The following is a 19,114-nucleotide window of genomic DNA, read 5'->3' on the forward strand; positions in this document are numbered from 1 at the left end:
AGCCACCCAACCTGCCCCTCCCCAAGTCCCCGCATTTATCCCTTCCAGTGCACTCTCTGAGCCGAAACTTCCCCCCACAGTACCCCCAGGACCAGAGTGGCAGGCCCCCCCGAACCCCTCTGCACACCTTGCAGAGCCTTGCCTCCCGGCACTGCCCTTGCCTGTGACTGTCACAGGGGAGGGGCTGGGGGCTGCTCCACTGCAGTCTCTGGACGGGAAGCCAGAGACATGCAGTTGGGTTTCTTTCATTTAAAATTTTTAGTTAATGAGAAGCCAGTGGACAAAGAACTGATAAGACCCACCCGCGTGCGTTTACCTGCGGTCCAGCCTGGTCTCTGTGGGGGCTGGCTGTCGCCGCTGTGCAAGAATGCTTCTCCTGGCATTCCTAGCCGAGGCCCGGGCCCCAGTGCTGCAGCCCCCACCAACGCCCACACCCTGGCCTTGAGGGAAGGCTGCCCCACCACAGGGGCTGATTCCCCACCACATGGAGGACACGCTGAGATCTGGGAGTCTGCCTGTGCTCGTTTGTTCCAGCATCAGGGCCAAGAGGGGCCTGGGGATTAGGACCACCCCACTCTGGTTAGCTGAGCCCCATGCTTACAGTCACTCTGGCCTGACCCTGTGCGCTCGCGCACAGGCCTGCTCAGGGCCACCAATGAAGAGCTGGTCAGGTGGGTGCTCCTTGCTCTGCCATACAGTCTGCAGAGTTCAGGGATGGAGGGAGGCCTCTGTCTCTGCTTCTGCAGATCCCAAAGAGTCCCCTACACCTCTTGCCCGGTGGGGCCTGTCCTGGGCTTGTTGCCACCACCCCCTCTCCTTCCCTGATCTGTGAGCTCTCTCTCTGGATTTCCAAAGAGGGAAATGAATCCACAGGCACCCCTGCCCCCATATTGCCCTGGCCTGTCCTCTTTAATGGGTCTGGTCTCCCTGTGGGTCACAAGTCACTACAGTAGCCATGGGAACAACATCTTGCACATATGCTATACATGTGCACACTCCTGCACCCTCACAGCGCACAGGTGCCCACACATGTCCATGCATGGACGTGTGCAGTTCACACCAGCCACTTGCCCTGTGCCAGAGCGCACAGGATATGCACATGCAAGCACAAACTCAGGGTTGAGATGAAGGCCAGAGGCACAGGCAGGGCTGGAATCGGTGCCCACCTGCCCTGCAGAGACAGCCAGATGGATAACTGGGCGACCTGGCTCGGGAGTTTGTCCTGGGGATGGTGATGCAGTCGGCTGTTGGCAGGCATGGTGCTGGTCCCTCCCCATTTCAGGCATGGGGACCTGTTTTTTGCTTCCACACCTGGAAGGGCTAACAGGAGGGCGGGAGCTGGTGACCAGCCTCCTGGGAGCCTTGGAGAGGCAGCTGGATGCTGAGCGTGCATCCCTCTCTGGAGAGCCCGCCCCAGCGTCTGCTCTGGCTGGCATGTCCCGAGGGAGACTGCCTTTCAGAGTGTTCTTTGTTTTCTGTGTAGAAGAGCTGCTCGTCCAGCTCAGGCTTGTCTGAAAAATCACCAAGCTCCCTCATGCCTTGCTCCTCTGCAGGAAGAGAGGGGCAGCCCAGAGCAGGAAGAGAGGTCCACTCTTGCCACATTGTTCTAGGCCTTCGAATTCCCTTGTGTGCTGCTGCAGCGTGCAGACGCTCCATGTCCATGCATTGCCAGTGTGGTGGCCTGTTCCAGGCCAGGCCACTCCTGTACCCATCACCTTCCTCAAGAAGATGGCCCATGGCTAAAGACAGTGGCAGGGGCCCAGGGACAATGGACCTCAAAAGCCCAATGCAGTGCCATAAGCATGATAGACGACCAGTAAATGGCATTCTCCACATCTTTGCCTCAAACTCCAGTTCTCCCACTTGGTGTGCAGCCTGGGCTAGTCATTAACTTCTCTGAGCCCGAGTTTCCCCATCCACAAAACAGGGAGTGTGGTCACTCCTGCTCAGAGAGTCGCTGCGAGGACTGGTTTGGGGCCTGGCCCACAGTGCTCTGGACTTGTAGTGCAGTCCTGCTGTTCCTTCTGATTCAGAATAGGAGGGCAGACACCTGCTCCTGGCAATGGCACCCCAGGTTCCTCAGGGAGCCCAAGTCCTCGGTCTGGCCCCAGAGAGACTTGGGTAGGCACTCCCGCGGGGCAGCAGTAGCACCAGCTTTGGCTTGGGAACACTGACCGAGACTCATCCACTGTGGCTTTGAGCCATTTCCCAACCTCACTTGGCTGACTGGTGACATGATCTGGCTCTTCCACCTCTGGGGCTCATTCCTGTCACTGCCTAAAGTCATGGACCAGCATGTCTGACCCCTGCCACTCTCCCTTCTGAACAGGGTCTTCTGGCCCCTGCCTTTCCACACCCAGGTCCCTGCCCTGGTGCCTGCACCCCTGCTCCAGCAGGCCTGCCTTAGTAGGTGATCAGTGACCACTCTGAGGGCGGAAGGAAGGAGGGGTTCACAAGTGGCGCCTGCCGTGCGCCTGGTGCCCTCCCAGCGCTCGCAGCTCCTGCACACCCCTGGCCTTAGCATCACTCTGGGAGGGCCGCCCCGCCCTCTCTCCATTGCCCCTGCTCCTCCCTCTGGAACTCGAGAACTAGTGCAGGCGCTGGGAGGTTGAGGAAACCGTCCCTGAGCCAACCCAGTATGGGGATTTCTTTCTCATCCAGCCATCAGCTCAGAAAGTCACCCCACACAGTGACTCCTTTCTGTCTCCTCCACACGCACGCACCCCTGTCCCCTCAGTGGCACTTGCTCTGGCTTCAGCCTCTGCAGCCACTCCCAGCCCTGCGGGGGGACGCTAGCACTCCTGGTCCAAGTGCTTGCCCTTCTCCCTCTCACAGGCCCCTTCCTAAGGGGAAGGGGCAAGTTAACGTGTTCTTCATCCATCTTCTAGCTGTGCTGTCCTCGGAAGGGGGTATGCGGGGCCCAGGCACAATCCCCTGGACCAGGCTTGTTGAAAATAAACAAGGAGGCTGCTCCTGCAGAGCTGCATCTCCATCACGGGAAAGGCTTTAGGCAGCAGGGCGCGTGGCCTCCTGGCGCAGATCTTGCTGGTGAAGCTCAGCAGCCTTCCTCTGTTGGATAGGAAGGGGCAGCCAGCAGCATTTGCTGAGCATCTGCGAGGTGCAAGTACATGGGCAGTGTAGCTGGTCAGAAGCTGCCTGAGTTCTCTGTGCTCAGGATCATAAGGCGCTAAGAGCCCAAGACCCATGAACAAGATGTGTTTGGCCTTGGCACTAAAGTGGATGATGGCCTGGGCTAAGGGGACCTCTCTCTGGATGAGTCTGCAGGGCATTGCCAAAGCAGCCCTTGGACACACTGTGCCTTGTGTCCAGGTCTGGTGGTCCCTGAGCCCTGGCCTCCTGAGACACATCCCAACACCACACTGTCTGATGGATTGGGGGCCTCGCCTTCTCCTCCAGGTGTTGGCTCTGTGTGTTGCTAGCTCCATGGCTTTTACTGAGCATGTGCTAGGTGCTGTGCTGGCTCTGGACTGACCACAGGAAGGAGGCCAGATGGACACAGACAGGGAGCCAGCTCATGGTTCTTTGTGCCTTTCCCCCTCAGTCCCACCTCAAGTCACAGTGACCTCAGGGTGCGCATGAGGCTAGCTGAGGGCCATCTACCAACTCTTGTCCCACTGGTCCCTGAAAGTCAAGGAAGATGGGCCTGGCTGGTCCTTCCCAGGACTCCATGTGCCACAGAGCTTCAGTGCCTCCCTCATCTCCCCATCACAGCCCCCCAAGTGCTCTGCACACAGTGCTCCTTGACTTGTGGTGGGGCTGTGTCCCCAAAACCTGTAGTATGCGAGAAATGCACTGGGCATGCCCACCTGCCTTGCGCCTTGCCCAGCCTCACGGCACACTGCAGTGCAGCTGCCCTGCTGACCGCCTGCCAGTCGGGCTGCAGCTTCTGCCACTGCCAGCACCACAGAACATCATGCTCACGTCACCAGCCTGGGTGATGGAAACTCAAACCTCAAACTGTGGCGTCCACAGAATGCATATAGCTTTTGCTACCTTACGAAGTCAAACTGATGCAGGTGGGAGGCCTTCGTCCTGCAGATGAGGAGGTGCTGCCAACACTGGGTCTGGGGACACTGATGTCCTTTTACCCTTGCAGACACCTTCAGGTGAGGATAGTCCAGGTGAGGATTCTGGGACTTGTAAAAAGAGGGGCTTGCCAAAGGACAGGTAGCCAGTAAGTGGAAAACATAAGGCTTCATGGCCTATTTGTTTCAGGCAACCAGGAAAAGGTACTATCAAGTCCCTAGGAAGCCATGGAGAATCTAGAAGTAGGGAAGGCTGCTGCTGGTGACCTTAGTGGACCTGGCCCTCCAAAGATAGAGAAAAGTTCAGCAGGCAATGGAGGAGGATGGGACAGCCTGCAAAATGGAGAAATGCGGGGAAGTCTAGTGGGGGATCTCATGGAGCAAATGAAGGGATGGAGGGATGGAGGGATGAGTGGTGGATGGATAGAAGGAAGGAAGGATGGAGGATGGATGATTGTACATGATGGCTGAATGAAGGATAGATAAATGGGTGATGGATGGATGGGTACAAAGGTGGAGGATGGAGAGATAGAAGGGCAGATGTTGGGCAGATGGTTAGAAGATTGCATGATTGGATGGATGGATGGATGGATGAGTGGTGGGGAGGTAACTAGGTGGATTGGATGGGTAAGAAGATGGAAGACAGATGGGTAGATGATGGATGGTGGGTGGATAAAAGAATGGACAATGGATGGATGGATTAGGGGATGGATGGGTGACATGTACTTTAGTGTGGTTTGAGTTTGCAAAGGTGGAAGTAATGTCCAGATCTTTGTCCCAGGGTTGAAGCAAAGGTGCCCAGATGGATAGGTAGACAGAAGAAGCTATATGGGTCACCCTGACTGGGAGCACCACAAAGCTAAGGTCAACGACTTCAGGAAATGGAACAGGAGAGCCCAGCCTGGCTGCTAGTATCTCCAAGCCGGTACTAGAAGCAGCTGGGAGGATGCAGAGACAAAAATGAGCAAGGGTAGGCTGTGGCCCTCAGGCCTGCAGCAGGGGTGCTTATGGGTATCTGATTTCTGGGTGGGTCAGGTTTACCAAGAGCCAATGTCAACGTCAATCCGAGGCACCAGAGACTTGACCTCCAGACTCTTGAAAAGATTTTATTCTGTGATCCAACCACCCCATCCCTCCATAGCCGAGAAATCTACTGTGATCTCCAGACTAACACCCGACAGAACTGGGCCAGAGGTTTCTGATGCACGGCTGGGAGGGCCAACTGCATTGACCGCCCATAACCTTTCTCCTGGGCTGGACTGTGCTCATCTTAAATGGTTATTGATCAACTGGCACAGGGAACAGGCCAGCCATCCCCCAGGATGACCTCACAGACTGCTGGCCTGCCCGGGTGCCAGCTGTGAGGATGCCTCCTTCCCCCACCGTGCCTGGCTGACTGCAGCCCTGGGAGCCCGTGGAGCCTCAGCTGCACTGCCCGCAGGAGGGTGCAAGCTCGGTGCACTCCTTGTCCAGGGTGAGGGCCTGCCTGCCAGTGGCCCTGCTGTTGCTGCAGGGAGTGAGTGGACTCACAGGTGCATGTGGCATGGAGTGTGGGCCAGCTGGGCAGGTGCCATGAACACAGCTAGGTGAGCGGTCAGCGGCCATGTGGCTGAAGAAGGGTTTCGGGATGAGAGGCAACACCTGTGAGAGCTGCAGTGACCCTGAGCATGGAGAGCCCCTGGTGCCCCTGTGCCCTTGGCCCCAGGGGTATTCCACATCCTGCCAGGCAGATGCCACCATCCCTTCTTACACAGCCGGAGACAGAGAAAGGGTGGTTGACCTGCAGCCCTACCACTGGCTGGAGATGGTGGCCCTCCCTCTGCCCAGGACCTGCCACCTGCCAATTCCAGAGGTGGTCCCTGTGGCATGTCCTTTCTCAAGTGCTTCCCCCAACCTGCACCCACCTCAGATGCATCATATGCAGGACGGGAAGCCCTTGCTCCAAAACCCTGGGGCCCCTCGTCCTGCCCTCGGGGGCTCAGAGGCTCTGTCAGAGAACCCCAGAGTTCCTGGAGAGAGACCTGAGCCCAGGAGCAAGGGCCACAGCCAGTGCTGGGAGCCACTGGATTTCAGTCAGCTTTTTTGCCACTGTGATGAAAGGACCCAGCCAGAACCGCTGTGGAAGAGGAAAGGTCTACTTAGGGGCCCGGGTTTCAGAGGTCTCAATCCAGACAGCCAGGTCCATTCCTGAGGGCTCGAGGTGAGGCAGGACATCAGGGAAGAAGAGGTGGCAGAAGGAAGCAGTTGACGTGATGATCAGGAGGCAGACAGAGAGGTCTCCACTTGCCAGGTACAAATACACACCCATAGCCGCGTCCCAGTGCCATCTCCTCCAGCCACACCCTGCCACTTCAGTTACCGCTCAGTGAATCCCTATCAGGAGATTAATTCACTGACCGGGTTAAGACTCCTGGCACCCAGTCTTCTCCTCTGGACCTTTCTTGCATTGTCTCACACATGAGGTTTTGGGGGACACCTCACACCCAAACCCTAACATAGCATGTCCCTCTTCTCTGGCTCAGAGCTGCCTGGGCGACTGCTCAGCCTGTGCCCAGCACAGTTCCATGGACCTGTCCTGCTGCCTGGGAGCAGTGTAGGGTGCTGCCTGATCCCATGTTGCTCCCCTCCAGCCAAGCAGAGTGGAAGCAGCCTGAGAGTACCTCTTGTGTGTGATGGAGGTGGCAGGGTAAAGGAGCTGGGACGGGCTCTGCACCTGGGACCTGGTATCAGCTGGTTCTCAGCGGCCTGCTGTAGCCTGAGAGCAGGAATCCGAGAGCGTCCAGCCCCTGGGGAGAATTCCTCTAGACTTCAGGCCCTTGAGCCTTGCTCTGGCAGGCCTCAGACACAAAGTGACCAGTGGCTGGGGGCCTCAGGCCGGGAGCGGCTCGCATCACCACCCTGCCTGCCCAACGTGGCCTGGAAGCTGCCTTCTGGCCATGACCTTTCTGCAGGTGTCTTGGTGCAGTGGGGCTTCATGCTCCACATTGAGCTTGGGCAGCACCACTTTGGGAGCATTTGCCCCCATTAACGTTGGGTTCAGGAGGCCCAAGGTGCAACCTCCTCACCCTGGTCCTCTGGCGGCTGGAGGAACTCTCCCCATGGGCGGGGCTGTCCATTCGCTTGTCCAGCAGTTCAGTGAACGCCCCGAGCCCCTGTCTTTAGGGAGCTCACCATCACCTGGGGAGTCACTCCATCTGGGGATAGCTGTGGTGCAGGCTAGGCAGTGGACGGTAGTTCAGGACATTTTCCTGGAGGAGGTACCACTGGGGCGGTTTTGAAAAGACCAACAGTAGCCATCAGGAGGGACATGGCTGTTTCTAGAGGTCGTGAGGGAGAATGTCAGGGCAGGGGAGTCGCAGCATGCTGGGGAGGAGTGGTCACAGGGGAGGAGACACGGGCAGCTACTGCAGGAGCCCCCCTGCAGTGTGATCACATTTTGCCCTCTCCTTGGTGCCCGTTCCTTCCCCGTGGCTGATTCTCTCACTGGACAGACACAGTGTGGGGAGCTGGCATCCCGAGCAGGGTCCTATGGCCAGTCCTGGCATGTAGGTGCTGGCAGAGGCCCGTGCACACAGGCCCTGCTGGGCTCAGGGAGTTGCCAGTCCTTTAGAGCAGGCAGACCAAGCAAGCGCCTTGCTGTGGTTCACCATGGCCAGGCCCAGGAGGGGAGACTGAGGGACAGCCGCAGCGTGCTTCCAGGCAGAGGTAACAAGTAGCCTACACTGCTGCTGGTCCCCAGGCCCCCTGGGGCCACCTAGCCCCACTCCTCAGCTGCCCCCTCTGGTGCAGGAAGGGTGCAATTCCACCCAGCCCCCTGCGCCCCAGGGCCTGTGTGAGTGATCCGATGGGCAGGTGGGAGGCCCAGGGAGTCCCAGGGTGGGGAGGCAGGGCTCCTGGCAGAGCTGTCGCAGGTCAGCGGAGGGCCTGCCTGAGGGCAGCATCATTGCTTCATTTAGACAGGCTGGAGAGAACGTGGCAAGTGAGAGGTTGGGAAGGGAGAGGTGGTGCTTGGGGACAGAGGGATCATTTAAATTCTCTGCTGTTCTCAGGAGGTGTCTCTGTGTGACGGTCCAGCCAGAGGCACACTCTTCTTCTCTCCTTCCTTTTTTCTTCTGGTTTATCTTCAGTTGTCTGAGGTGCTGATCCAAAAAGGCTTTGGGGAAGGACTTAATGTGGTCCTTGTCTCCGCCAGCCAAGTGAGATTCCCTGTGCACGGTGCAGGCCGTTCTAGCCTACCCCGTCCCCAAGGCCTCAGTGTCCCCCAAGTGCCCCCCAAGTGCCCCCTGACCAGAGGCTTGGTTAGCTGCGCTCTGGAGACCGTAACTCTCACTGCTAAATGCTGTCACAAACAGTCCCCCCGTTTCTGGGACCTGGGCACCAACCTTATTTTATCCCACCTCAGGCGCTCCTTGGAGGCACCTTTCTGGGTGTTAGGTGGGGACCCGGCTCCCTCCCTCTTGTGACTCTGCCCATCCTGAGGCTCTAGTTGGCTCATCCCACGTGGCCCCACCTGCCCAGTGCCCCCCTACCTTGTGGTTCCTCCCTCCTCTGCTCTTCAGTGTCCTCAGAGCCCGGAGATGAGGGTTGTAGGAGAGTCGAGCCTACGGTCCAGGTTGAGGGAGGGTGATTTTCCTACTTCTATTGGCCTGACTTCCGGGCAGGCAGGGGCTGCAGTCTGTGTGTGCCTGGGAGGAGAGGGCATGCTTTCACCTGCCACCCTCTGCAGCAGAAGCCTTCTCCAGAAGGGATCCTGGAGGGCCCTCATGGAAGGGCTTGTGAGCAGGGCACAGGGGCTGTGGTGGAGGCCATAGGAGCCCAGCACAGGCAGCAGCAGATGCCACCTTCAGGAGGAGGCAGGCTGTGGGGCATATGCAGGCTTCAGTGCCAGGGAGACCATCCCAGGGGCAGGATGAGCCCCTGTGGGATGCTGCAGGACCCTAAGTGGACAGTGGACAGTGCTGGTGCACTTGGCACTGCTCAAGTAGCTGGGCTGCTGTCTGTTGAGTCTTGGGCCATGGATTTGCAACTTTGAGCTCAGAGAGGTTAGGTGCTGGCTGGAGGTCACGCAGGCATGAGGCAGTCTGGCCTGGCTCCTGGTTCCTCTCCATTCAACTGCCTCATTGCACTTGATCCCAGAGGGAAACTCCAGCCCCTGCAGCAAACACTAGAGCCTCTTGGGACTTCTGGGGCTGCAGGTGCACCCTCAGCAGGTGAGTATCCTTGCCCCAAGCAGACCAGGTCCCCTAGAACCTGAGGGCTTGGCAGTGAGTGCTCACTGTCTGTGCCCAGCTCCCTCCATTCACCACTGCCCATCGATGGCACCAATACTTGTGCCTCTGATGTACTGAAGGTTGGGTGGTGCCGGATGTGCCAAGAGTTCCTGGCATTTGGCTGGCTTAACTCAGAACCTCCTGGGTGTGGGCACCCGGGGTCTGTCGGGCCTTCCTTCTCCAGCCAGTCTCTGGGCCCAGTTCTCCCAGCACGCCTCCTTCACTCGGCCCTGCCCTTCCTTGGTCAGATGCGGGAGCCCAGGCTCTGGGTCCTGGAGAGGCTTCCCTGGCCCCTGACGCAGTGCCTGAGCGCCAGCGGCTGCACAGCTGCTCCCATTCCAAGCCTGAAGCTTCCCCACATCACCAGGGCTCGAGGCCCTGGCCACGCGGGCTCTGAGTTGGGAGGCCACGGCTTGCCGCCTGCGGTGGCTGTTCTGCCGTTCAAGGCAGCGGCTCGGCCTGTCCACAGCCCCGGCACCCAGGGCTCTGCCTGGAGGCCTGCCGGGTGGAGGAGCCCTCCCCACCTCAGTGGGCTCCCGGAAGCCCAGCTCTCCTTGGGCTTGGGACAGGAACCTCCCACTGGAGGACGCAAGCTTCACAGGTCTCTTCTCTAGCTCCAATTTGCTTTAATTTTAATTTAATTCCCTTTAATCTTTAATGAAAAGTTGTAAAAGTAAATTATTTACCCGAGAGAGGCGGCAGCTCCTCAGGAGCGGTCTCGGCTGGAGGGTGATTACACATGCGTCCCAGCGGCCGCGTGCGGAGCGGGAGCACTGGGTCCCGGAGCTGCTGGTTGCCTGAGCGGCTGTTCAGCTCCGCGCGGCTCCAGCACGCAGGCCCTGGTGTGCCGAGGGGAGGACCCCGTGTTCTGTCCACAGTCGGGTCAGTGCGTGTCCTGTAGGAGGAGCAGCATGCTGGGTCTCGGGGGACGTCCCCTCTGCACGTCTGAGCTGCCTTGGGCTCCAGTGCACCCTTCCTAATGCGGGGTCAGAGGTGGGTGCACAGCCGGGGCTGCGGTCTGACTCTCTACCTTCCCATGCGCCCAGTGCCTCTGCGTTAGACCCTAGCCCGTATCTCCTCACTCACCTCCTGGGTATTGACAGTGCTTCCGACTCCTTTTCCAAACTCTGTCTCAGCACAGTCGAGTGAAACGTTTGGGTCGAGGAAAACCATAATTGACGTAGGTGGTTGGCTTGGAGGAGTGACTTGCAGGAGGGGCTGTGTGTGCAGCTCACAGGATCGGTCACAGGGACGAAAATATAGCTACTGGGCACCAACATGGTGCTTTCACTTGATTCATGTTTGATTCTGAGCTTTCTAGCAGCCAGTGTGGAAAGGCAAGTTGCTTGGCTTCCATTGGTAAGGAGGAAAGGCCGGTCAGGTTGGTTGGTTGCACACCTAGCAACTAGCTATGCTATCATGGGAGAAAATGTACCAGAAGAAAATTCACTAGTCTTTACCAGAAGTAGAAATTAGAGAACTTTATTCTAGATCTGCCAGTGCTTCCCCAGAGGACTCGTGATGGCGTGGAGGAAGTGAAGGAGACCAACAGCTGGGCCCAGGACCTGGCTCTCATCACACTGAGGTTCGCCACTCTTCCCAGGTGAACTCCTTCAGCTTCACCTAGAGAGAAAGGAAGTTCCTTGACCAATCCCACGCCTTCCAGAGCCACGCCTCCCAGAGCCACGCCTCCCAAAGCCACGCCTCCAAAGGCCACGCCTCCCAAGGCCATGCCCTCCAAGAACAAAACTTCCCTCTCAAACTCAGGTCCACCCAAGACCCATGTCAACTGAAAGCCGGTGTGTGTGCATCTCTGAGACCTTAACGCTAAACGTGCATCAGCTGGTCAGGCCGGGAGCACCTGGGCACCTTGCTCTTTGTTCTGAGTCTACCTTTTTTATCCTACATCTGACATTTGCATTGAAGTCTACCTCGAATTCCTTGCTTCTGCTGGACTCCTGGGCAGGTGAATGGAGTTACAGGGAGGAGAGGCAGGACAGCCTCGCTCGGAGTTGGAGCTCTGGAGCAAAAATCATCCTTCACGTTCCGGCCTCTGGAGCCTTGTCCTCAAGCGGCAGAGCAGGTGGGGGCTGAGCTGGGAGGGCAAGGCTTCACGGGTCCCGCACCTGCCACAGTGGTGACTTGCACTCGCCCTGGGCCCACTCATGTCTTAGAGGGTTCCTTGAACCATGTGTGGGAGCAGGAGCCGGGTGCAGCGCCGCCTGGGAGGGGCCACCCTGCCGTCCTCCACACCTCCTCTCCCTGCTCCTCCCCACAGCCGCTCTGAGGAAGACAGATGGTGCCTGTGGACACCACATCGGAAACGCATGCCCAGCACCACCCTGGATGAGGGGAGCTAGGCTGTCTTCTGAAGTCCACTGTGGTCTACAACCACTGCTGGACAGGCCTGTTCTCCCTAAGAAGCCAGCAAATATCTCCGAGGTGCCAGCGGAGACCAGCTACTCCTGGCCCAGGATTGGCCCTCCAGCACCAGTCAGCAGAGACCAGACTGGAGGGACAGCTGACATGCTGCAGTGCCCAGTCCCGACCAGTTGGCCCGCAGGTCCTGGGATCCGGCCCTCCTTGCCCTGTCCCATGGCTCTAATTCCTGTGTCCACCCTGCTGTGGCCTAGGGCTTTGCTCTTGTAATGTGGCTTGCCCAGAGCTGGAGTCCTGCCCCTCTCTGGTGGCCCCTAACTGGCCTGTCTCTCAGCTCTGGAAGCTGCTCCTGGGAAGAGCCTCGGCCTCGGTTCCAGCCCTGCTGGGGCCCAGGCTCCCAGGGAGGGAGCACCTCAAGAGTGGAGGCCTGGGCTAGTGGTTCCAGGTCCTTCTGCAGGGAGCAAGCCTGCAGCCTGCACACAGGGCTGTCCCCAGGTGGTGGGGGACAGTGAGCACTAGGTCGCATGGCTGGGCACCAGAGGACAGGGTCCCTCAGCCCACTCAAGACGTCAGGACCCAAAAGGCAGACCGGAGGCAGTGTCACAGAGGTGCAGACAAGAGCGCGCCACCGGGGGACTGCAGCCCTCAGGGCTGAGGGGAAGCACTCTGGCAGCGCCGTCCTCCTCCGTGCAAGTCCTCTCAGGCGTCCACGCAGAGAAACTAAAACTTGAATGAAGTTCACAGCAGCATTTCCTACAGCGAGAGGTGGAAAACCCAGGTGCCACCAACAGAGTGTACTTCTGCATGTCTGTGTGACGAATCGTCATCACTCTCCTGAAAAGGGGTGGCTTGCTGACTCCTCCTAGGCCCCCGTGCCTCCCCAGCAGCTCAGGGCTTGCTCCTGTGTGGCAACCCACATCACCCCTCTGCAGCCCCGAGTTCTACAGAACCACTAGAGCTGCACCTGCTCTCTGTGCTCCTAGAAGACAAGGTGGCCCGGGCCTGGCAGGTGGGGATCCTGTCAGCTGCAGTAAGAGCCTTGAGCCAGCCCAGCCTCCCCTGCCACGGGCCACATGCCCATTCTCTCAGGCCCATGTTGGCCACCCTGGGCCCAAGCCCAGGCCATGTCCCTTCCTGTCTGCCAGCGCAGCCCCGGGAGCCCTGGCCTCGCGTCTCCTATTTTTAGCCTGCGGTTCTGCAGAGCCTGCCGGGTGCGGCACAGAGCAGCCTCCTCAGGAGGAATTCTGGGCCAGGCAGGATGAAGTCCGTGACTCTGGCCAGTTCAAAATGCGGAGGAGAGACTGGGGCCAGAGGCTCAGAGGAAAAGATGGTCCTTGACCTGATTTAATACTTTGAGAAAAGAAGCTCGTCTGCTCCTGGGAGAAGCCTGGCGCCATGCGGTCCCCTGCAGGAGCCGCCTCCCCAGGAGTGCACCCTCATGTGGGCCCGGCCTTGGTCCCCGGGTCCTCTGTTTGGAGTGCACTTTAGATGGTGGCTCCAGTCCCCTCCTGTTACAGAGGAGCACGGGGTGGGAACACAGGCAGAGTGAGTGGAGGCGCAGGGTGTGGACAGGGCTCCAGCCCCAAGCCCTGTGGTGCCCCGAGGACCACCCTTTCATTCCTTCACCAGATAAGGAAGAAGACCAGTGTCTGCCACGTGCCTTTCTGTTCTGGGTCCTGGGCACCATGGTGAGCAGGAAAGCCAGGGCCAGTTTCCTGGAGCTTCCTGGAGGAGAGGCAGAGACAGTTAATGACTAAACGAGTCAACAAGAAAGCTTCAGACAAGAGGAGGAGGCCTATGAAAAGTGCAGTGCTGACGGGCAGTGAGGCCCTTTGCTGGGTGGTCAGGGCAGCCTCTCTGGGGAGCAGGCCAAGAAGGAGCTGCAGGTGGGGAGCCGCCGTGCAAAGGACCTGGGGTCAGAAATGGTGTGCTGCAGGGACAACCAGGACAGTGGTGGAGGAGGGGCAAGCTCAGGGCCAGCAAAGGGCAAACCAAGTGGAGATGTCCCCCACCAGCATTGTCACAGCAGGGTCTGAGCCTGGCCTGAGAGCGTGTGGACACAGGGGCCCGGGGAACTGCGGGAGAGAGTGCTGGCCTGGGGAGGCAAGGAGAAGGCACAGCCCCACTGACCACAGGACATGCCCACTGGCTGGGGCTGGGTGTCAGGTGGAGAGGACAGACTGACCCTCCAGATGAGTGGGAGCCACTGGACGGGGCACCAGGGAACAGGCATCTGAGAAGTGGAGGCCTCCATTTTGCCTAAGTTAAGGAGGAGACACCCACTAGCTGCCCAGACAGACATCGGGGATTCTAAGTGAGGAGACCAAGACTCAGGGTGTCAGCTGTGTCCATTCACAGCAAGACAGGGCCACACCAGCCTGTCGGCTCTGAGCCTGGCTCTGCCTGCCCAGGCTGGCTGTCCACCGAGGGGCCTGGAGGGGCTCCGCGGGCTGCAGGGCTCCACTCGTCCCCAGGCCCCCCTGAACTGATTTCGTTGCTCTGAAGGGGCTGCACTTCTGCCTAGTGGTCCTGGAGGGGGGGAGCTGGCAATCCAGGCCCTTCCTTCCGGAGGCCCCTCCCCTCAGGTGCTCACCTTGCCATGACTGAGCTGAGACCACGCCAGACCCCCACTTCCTCCAGACCCCTCTGCCCTCCTGGGTCCCTCACTGTGTCCCTGGGGCCTCTCTGGGAGCATGGTGGGGCAAGCACAGCGGGAACAAGGGCCATCAGAGCCCACACTTCACGGTGGCCCTCCAGCCCTGCCTCGGTGGCCGTCTGCGAAGTCTCACCTCCCTCGCTGCAGCGCCCTCCTGCGCCCGCAGACCCAGGTCCCGGGGCCAGCTCCTCTGGGGCTTCCGCTGTTCCTGCCGGCAGCAGCCTTGCTCATCGGGGCTCCGGAGAGGAGGCACTCCTCTTCCCCAAGGTTGGCAGGCAGCTGGTTCTGGTCCCAGGTCCGAGAGGTGAGCCAGCTTCAGCCCCGGTGTTAGGACAGTGGCTCTGGGGGCTGCGAGCGCGGCCTGGGCACAGCTATGCGGCAGCGATGTCCTCTCCAGGACAGCTCAGTCACTGGCCGCCACTGGGCTGTTATCCTGAGATGTATTTTCACCGTGTTCCCTAAGCAGCACCCTGTGGGTCCCCAGGGAGCCAACCAGGGTGTCCTTTGGAACTCGGGAACTGTGGCACTCTCTGGAGAAAGCAAGCCTGCCCTGCCCGCTGGGGAGACGGGCTTCCGGGCAGTGTCACGGGGAGGCGTGGTGTGCCTGGGCCAGGGTCTGACCTGCTGGCGCCGCAGCGGCTGCCCCCTGAAACCAGAAGGAAGTGGCCACTGTGGAGCTCAGAAGCCCACTCACTTGGCAGCCGGTTGGTGTAGGGGTCAGGAACCCCAGGGTGGAGTGACCAAGTGTCCCAGTCTGCCTGCACTGCAGGACAGGCACACTGGCAGACTAGGGACAGCTAGACCTGCGCACTGACCCTTCTCCGTCATTGCCCTCCCTGCAGGGGGCATCAGGGAGGCCGGTCATGACAGCCACACGTCCCAGCTCTGGTAGGAGCACCCACAGACCCCCCCGCCAGGTCCTCTCAGCCTAGGCCCTCACCCCATCCCACCTGGGAGGTCAGGCCCACCGTGCCAGTGCTGCAGGTGAAGTGGAGGAGGCTTCAGCTGGCGGAGCAGCAGGTCAGAGGTGAGGCTGAGACCCCCCAGGGTCCAGCCCCAGGCACATGTCTGCTTCCCGGCCAGCCGTCAGGCCCCACGCCCTCTGCCCCCCTCCCCTTAGAAAAGGACAGGGAGGAGTCCCCCAGGAGCTGTGTTCATGGGGACAATTGCTTGCAGGACAGCGACTCTCCAGCTTTGCCATCCTGTCTCCCCTGGGCTGTGCAGAGCTGGGCTAGGACGGGTGGACGGCAGGGGGCCGTGGCACAGTGTGCGGGAAGGACAGAGCAGAGGCGCCCTGGAGCAGCCGTGCCCCCCTGACCCGCGCGGCCCTCCCTCCCTCCCTCAGCAGCACCAGGCACGTTCCCGCTTGTTCAAGAGCCTCAGCTGCACCGGGGCTGGGTTCACCACTCGGGGGACATTCACAGAGCAGAGGTGAGGGGTGCTGAGGACTGACGGGCACCTCCCTGTGCTGGGCCACCTGTCACACAGCAGCACTGTCCTCAGGTCTCAAGTCCCTCAGACACTTACCATGCGGCAAGATGGAGCTTTGCTGGTGTCGCGGCTGACCTCTCCAGAGGGGCATTTCTAGAACCGGGTGTGGGTGTCTCTTCACAGATGGCAGTGTTGGCTTGGCTGCATCTGACAGGAGTCTCAGGCCATGAGTGTTGGGTTCCTCTGACACTCGCTCTGGCCTCAGCAGAGCCCGGCAGCTAGTGCAAAGAACAGCCCGTCCTCTTGGCTGCCCGCTGTGTGCCAGACACTGTCGGAGGTGCTTATGTGTGCTACAGATAGAGCCGTGGGCAAGGGCTCAGCCCCAAGCAGATGCCAGCCTGGCCAGACTCAGCTCAGGCGGTTCTGTCAGTCAGGGCTGTAAGGTGCAGCAGAAGCAAAGTTTTGAGGGCAAATCATAGCCTAAAAATATATAAAGGAAAAGAGAAAGGTGTCCTCTTCCTTCTGGTACCGTCCCCTGTGCCTGCACCGAGGGAGGGACCCCTCCGGCCCCCTTGTGGACACCCTTGCTGCTGGGCCACTGCAGACTCAGGCTGGCCCAAGTCTTGGATGACTGGCCTGTTCTCTCCCACTGTGAACTCTCAGCGCTGGGACTTGTCCGCCTCTGTCCTTATCACACTGGCTACAGGGGCTGGCAGGGTGTGAGGGACAGTCGGCGTTGGCATGACGGAGCTCCTCCTGCTCCTGCGTAGCTGGCGCCATGGAGGCCTTGCCTTGTAGATGGGGAGGGACACAAGTGCAGCCACTGAGGGGGAGGTGGCTGTGGGCCAGCTCGGGGCCAGCTCGGGGCCCTGCCAGCCACTCACTTCTTGCCTTGGTGGTGCTGTCACCCGAGGCGGCCTGCCATTTCCCCACCAGCCCCGGCGTGGCCCGGCCCCTGGCTGGCCCCACACCTGCCGTCCCACAACGGGAGCACTCGACCTGAATGGCTACCTTGGGGACAGGGGCAGGAACCCAAGCCACCGTAAGGAGGGGAGCCTTCAGAACTTGGCCTCCGTGTGCCTCCTACCAGGTCCCAGGCCCTGCCCCCAGGCCATCCTGCTGGCCCAGGTCCCGTGAGCAGGTGGGAGTGCGGGTGTTGCTCCTCCCATGGGCCAGGTGGGTCTCCCTGAACCCAGCCTCCTCCAGGGCCTCTGCCAGTCATTCCTGCACTGGTCTCCTACCTCCCCAGCCTGACTTCAGGCACGTGGTCACTGAGGGTCCAGTCAGGTGCCGGCTGCCCTGCCTGGTCCTTCCCCATTCCCACCCCGTGGTTTCTGACCCTCACCTGGACCAGGGGAACCCTGGAGAGCCCGGGAACGGTGGGCAGGGTCAGCCTTTCTCTGTGGCGGTGTTAGGAGCGCCCACGGTGCCTCAGGCGGAGGACGGAGAGCGCTGTACTCTGCCCCCACGGTGTCTCTGCCAGACCCTGCTTCAGAGGGTGTCCGCCCCGGGCTCTGCACCCAGCCTGGCCTGGAGGGGCCGGGAGGAGGGGTGAGCGCCGCCTCTAACCTCGTGTCCCTTGCAGACGTGCTGGTGGACGGACAGCCCTGTGACTGCGAGGCGGCGGCGGCCTGCCGGGTGGGCGACCCTGTGAGCCTGGAGGTGCGGCTGACCAACCGGAGCCCGCACAGCGTGGGCCCCTTTGCGCTCACGGTGCTGCCCTTCCAGGACCACCAGAACGGCGTGCACGACCGCGAGCTGCAGCACACGCTGTCCTTCGTGGGCTCCGGCACCTTCTACCTCGACGCGGTGCGTGGCGGCTCAGCGGGGCCTCGTGCAGCCCAGGCCTCCTGTCCTCCCTCCCCCGGGTGCCGGGCTGCAGGGTCAGCCCAGATCAGCAGACAGGGCTCCTCTCGACACATCGTAACCCTGTGCCACCTGACCCGGGTCCAGGAGGCCAGGACGATGGCCGCACCTCCCTCGAGGGCCGGGCCAGGGAGCACTGGAGTGCGCTCCTGTCACCGGGGTGCCCTCACTCCCAGACCAGCAGCCACTGCACACCAGGTGCCCGAGCACCTGCTCCACCTGCTGCACCCCAGCCACCCCCACACTGCAGCCTATACTCCTGACTCACAGAACCCCCAAACAGCTCAGAGAGGGAAATGCAGTCGTCTTCTTTCAGAGATGAAAACAGGCTCAGAGAGGTATAGCAACTTGCCCAAGGCAGCACAGCAAAGAAGTCTGGGAGAGGGCATGGGAGCCAGGCCTGGGTGGGCTGACCCGGGCTGTCCCTCCCTTCCACGTGTCCTGCTGCCTGGGCAGGCTCAGGGCACTCCTAGTGGCTTTGGGGTTGGTGTTGGTAATATGGGCTGATGTCCTTCCTCCTCCCACACAGGTACAGCCCTCAGGCCAGGCATCCTGCCTCGGGGCCCTCCTCTTCCTCTACACCGGGGACTTCTTCCTGCACATCCGGTTCCACGAGGACAGCAAGAGCAAGGAGCTGCCGCCGTCCTGGTTCTGCTTGCCCAGTGTGCACGTGCGCGCCCTGGAGGCCTAGGCCTGAGTCCCCTGCTGGCCCCAGTCCCGGGGACAGGGGGAGGCCGGCCTCCACCCACCGCAGGCCTAAGGCCTTCCTGCAGCTGCCCGCTCCTCCTCCCCTCACACCCTGTCCTCTCTCCCTTCTCCTGGGGAGTCCGCTGGGCTTCCCAGGAGCCCCGCTGGGCCCTGGCCCTCTGCCCACACTGAGCGGGGCCCTCAGGAGCTGACCAGGCCCAGGCCAGTGCTGGGAGCCGCGCTGCTCCGGACAAGCCCCACAGCGCTCACCGCTGGAGCCCGTCCTGCTCCCGCCCTGGCCATGGGAGGGCAAGCATGAGGGTGGGCACCCCAGAGGGCCACCTTGGGCCCTGGGAGTGTCCTCGGGGCCAGCTCTTTCCTTGGAGGCTCTGAGGGCACCCAGGCAGGGCGAGGACATCATGGCTGTGCCGGGCTGGGCCTGGGGCTCCCCACCTGGGCGGGGTTCTGTCTGGGAGCCCGTCCTGGGCCCCTGTCTGTGACGCGTTCTCCAATAAAGAGTCTCCCTCGCTGCCTCTGCACAGCGCTGGTCTGCTCTCTGGGGCGGGGCAGGCGGGCAGCGGGCAGGGCCACCCACCCAGCACAGCCCGCCTCAGGTGAGGAGGTGGGCCAGGGCCGTGGTCGGCCAGCGTTGTGTGTCCCCACGGTAGGGCTCCCAGGTCACTTCCCCCCTGTGCTCGCTGGGCCTGCCCCAGAGCCCGCGCAGAACCGGCCAGAGCCCCACAGCACGCTCCTCCGCCCTGAGCTCCCGGCTGGCCCTG

General features: G+C 60.8%; 1 protein-coding gene and 1 long non-coding RNA gene across 6 annotated transcripts in view; one reads left to right on the forward strand and one right to left on the reverse strand.

The window, feature by feature from the left end:
* Trappc9 (trafficking protein particle complex subunit 9) overlaps positions 1-18,874 on the forward strand; it is a 496,909-nt gene extending 478,035 nt beyond the window's left edge. For all 4 annotated transcript variants that reach the window (XM_078016653.1, XM_078016651.1, XM_078016650.1 and 1 more), the window contains 2 exons: positions 17,368-17,591; positions 18,178-18,874. In XM_078016653.1, the coding sequence (XP_077872779.1) occupies positions 17,368-17,591; positions 18,178-18,339 (386 nt within the window). In that variant the 3' untranslated portion in view covers positions 18,340-18,874. The remainder of the gene's footprint in view (positions 1-17,367; positions 17,592-18,177) is intronic.
* Positions 10,783-17,361, reverse strand: LOC120892874 (uncharacterized). Of its 2 annotated transcripts, XR_013423751.1 has the most exons (5): positions 17,128-17,361; positions 15,879-16,573; positions 14,485-14,997; positions 11,248-13,420; positions 10,783-10,939 (listed from the first exon to the last, which is right to left on the reverse strand). It is a non-coding gene; the product is annotated as an uncharacterized LOC120892874 (long non-coding RNA). The 2 variants fall into 2 exon arrangements; XR_005737665.2 differs by having other exon boundaries at positions 15,879-17,361.
* Positions 18,875-19,114: the final 240 nt, after the last annotated feature.

Source organism: Ictidomys tridecemlineatus, chromosome 7 (genome assembly GCF_052094955.1).
Source record: "Ictidomys tridecemlineatus isolate mIctTri1 chromosome 7, mIctTri1.hap1, whole genome shotgun sequence".
NCBI lineage: Eukaryota > Metazoa > Chordata > Mammalia > Rodentia > Sciuridae > Ictidomys > Ictidomys tridecemlineatus.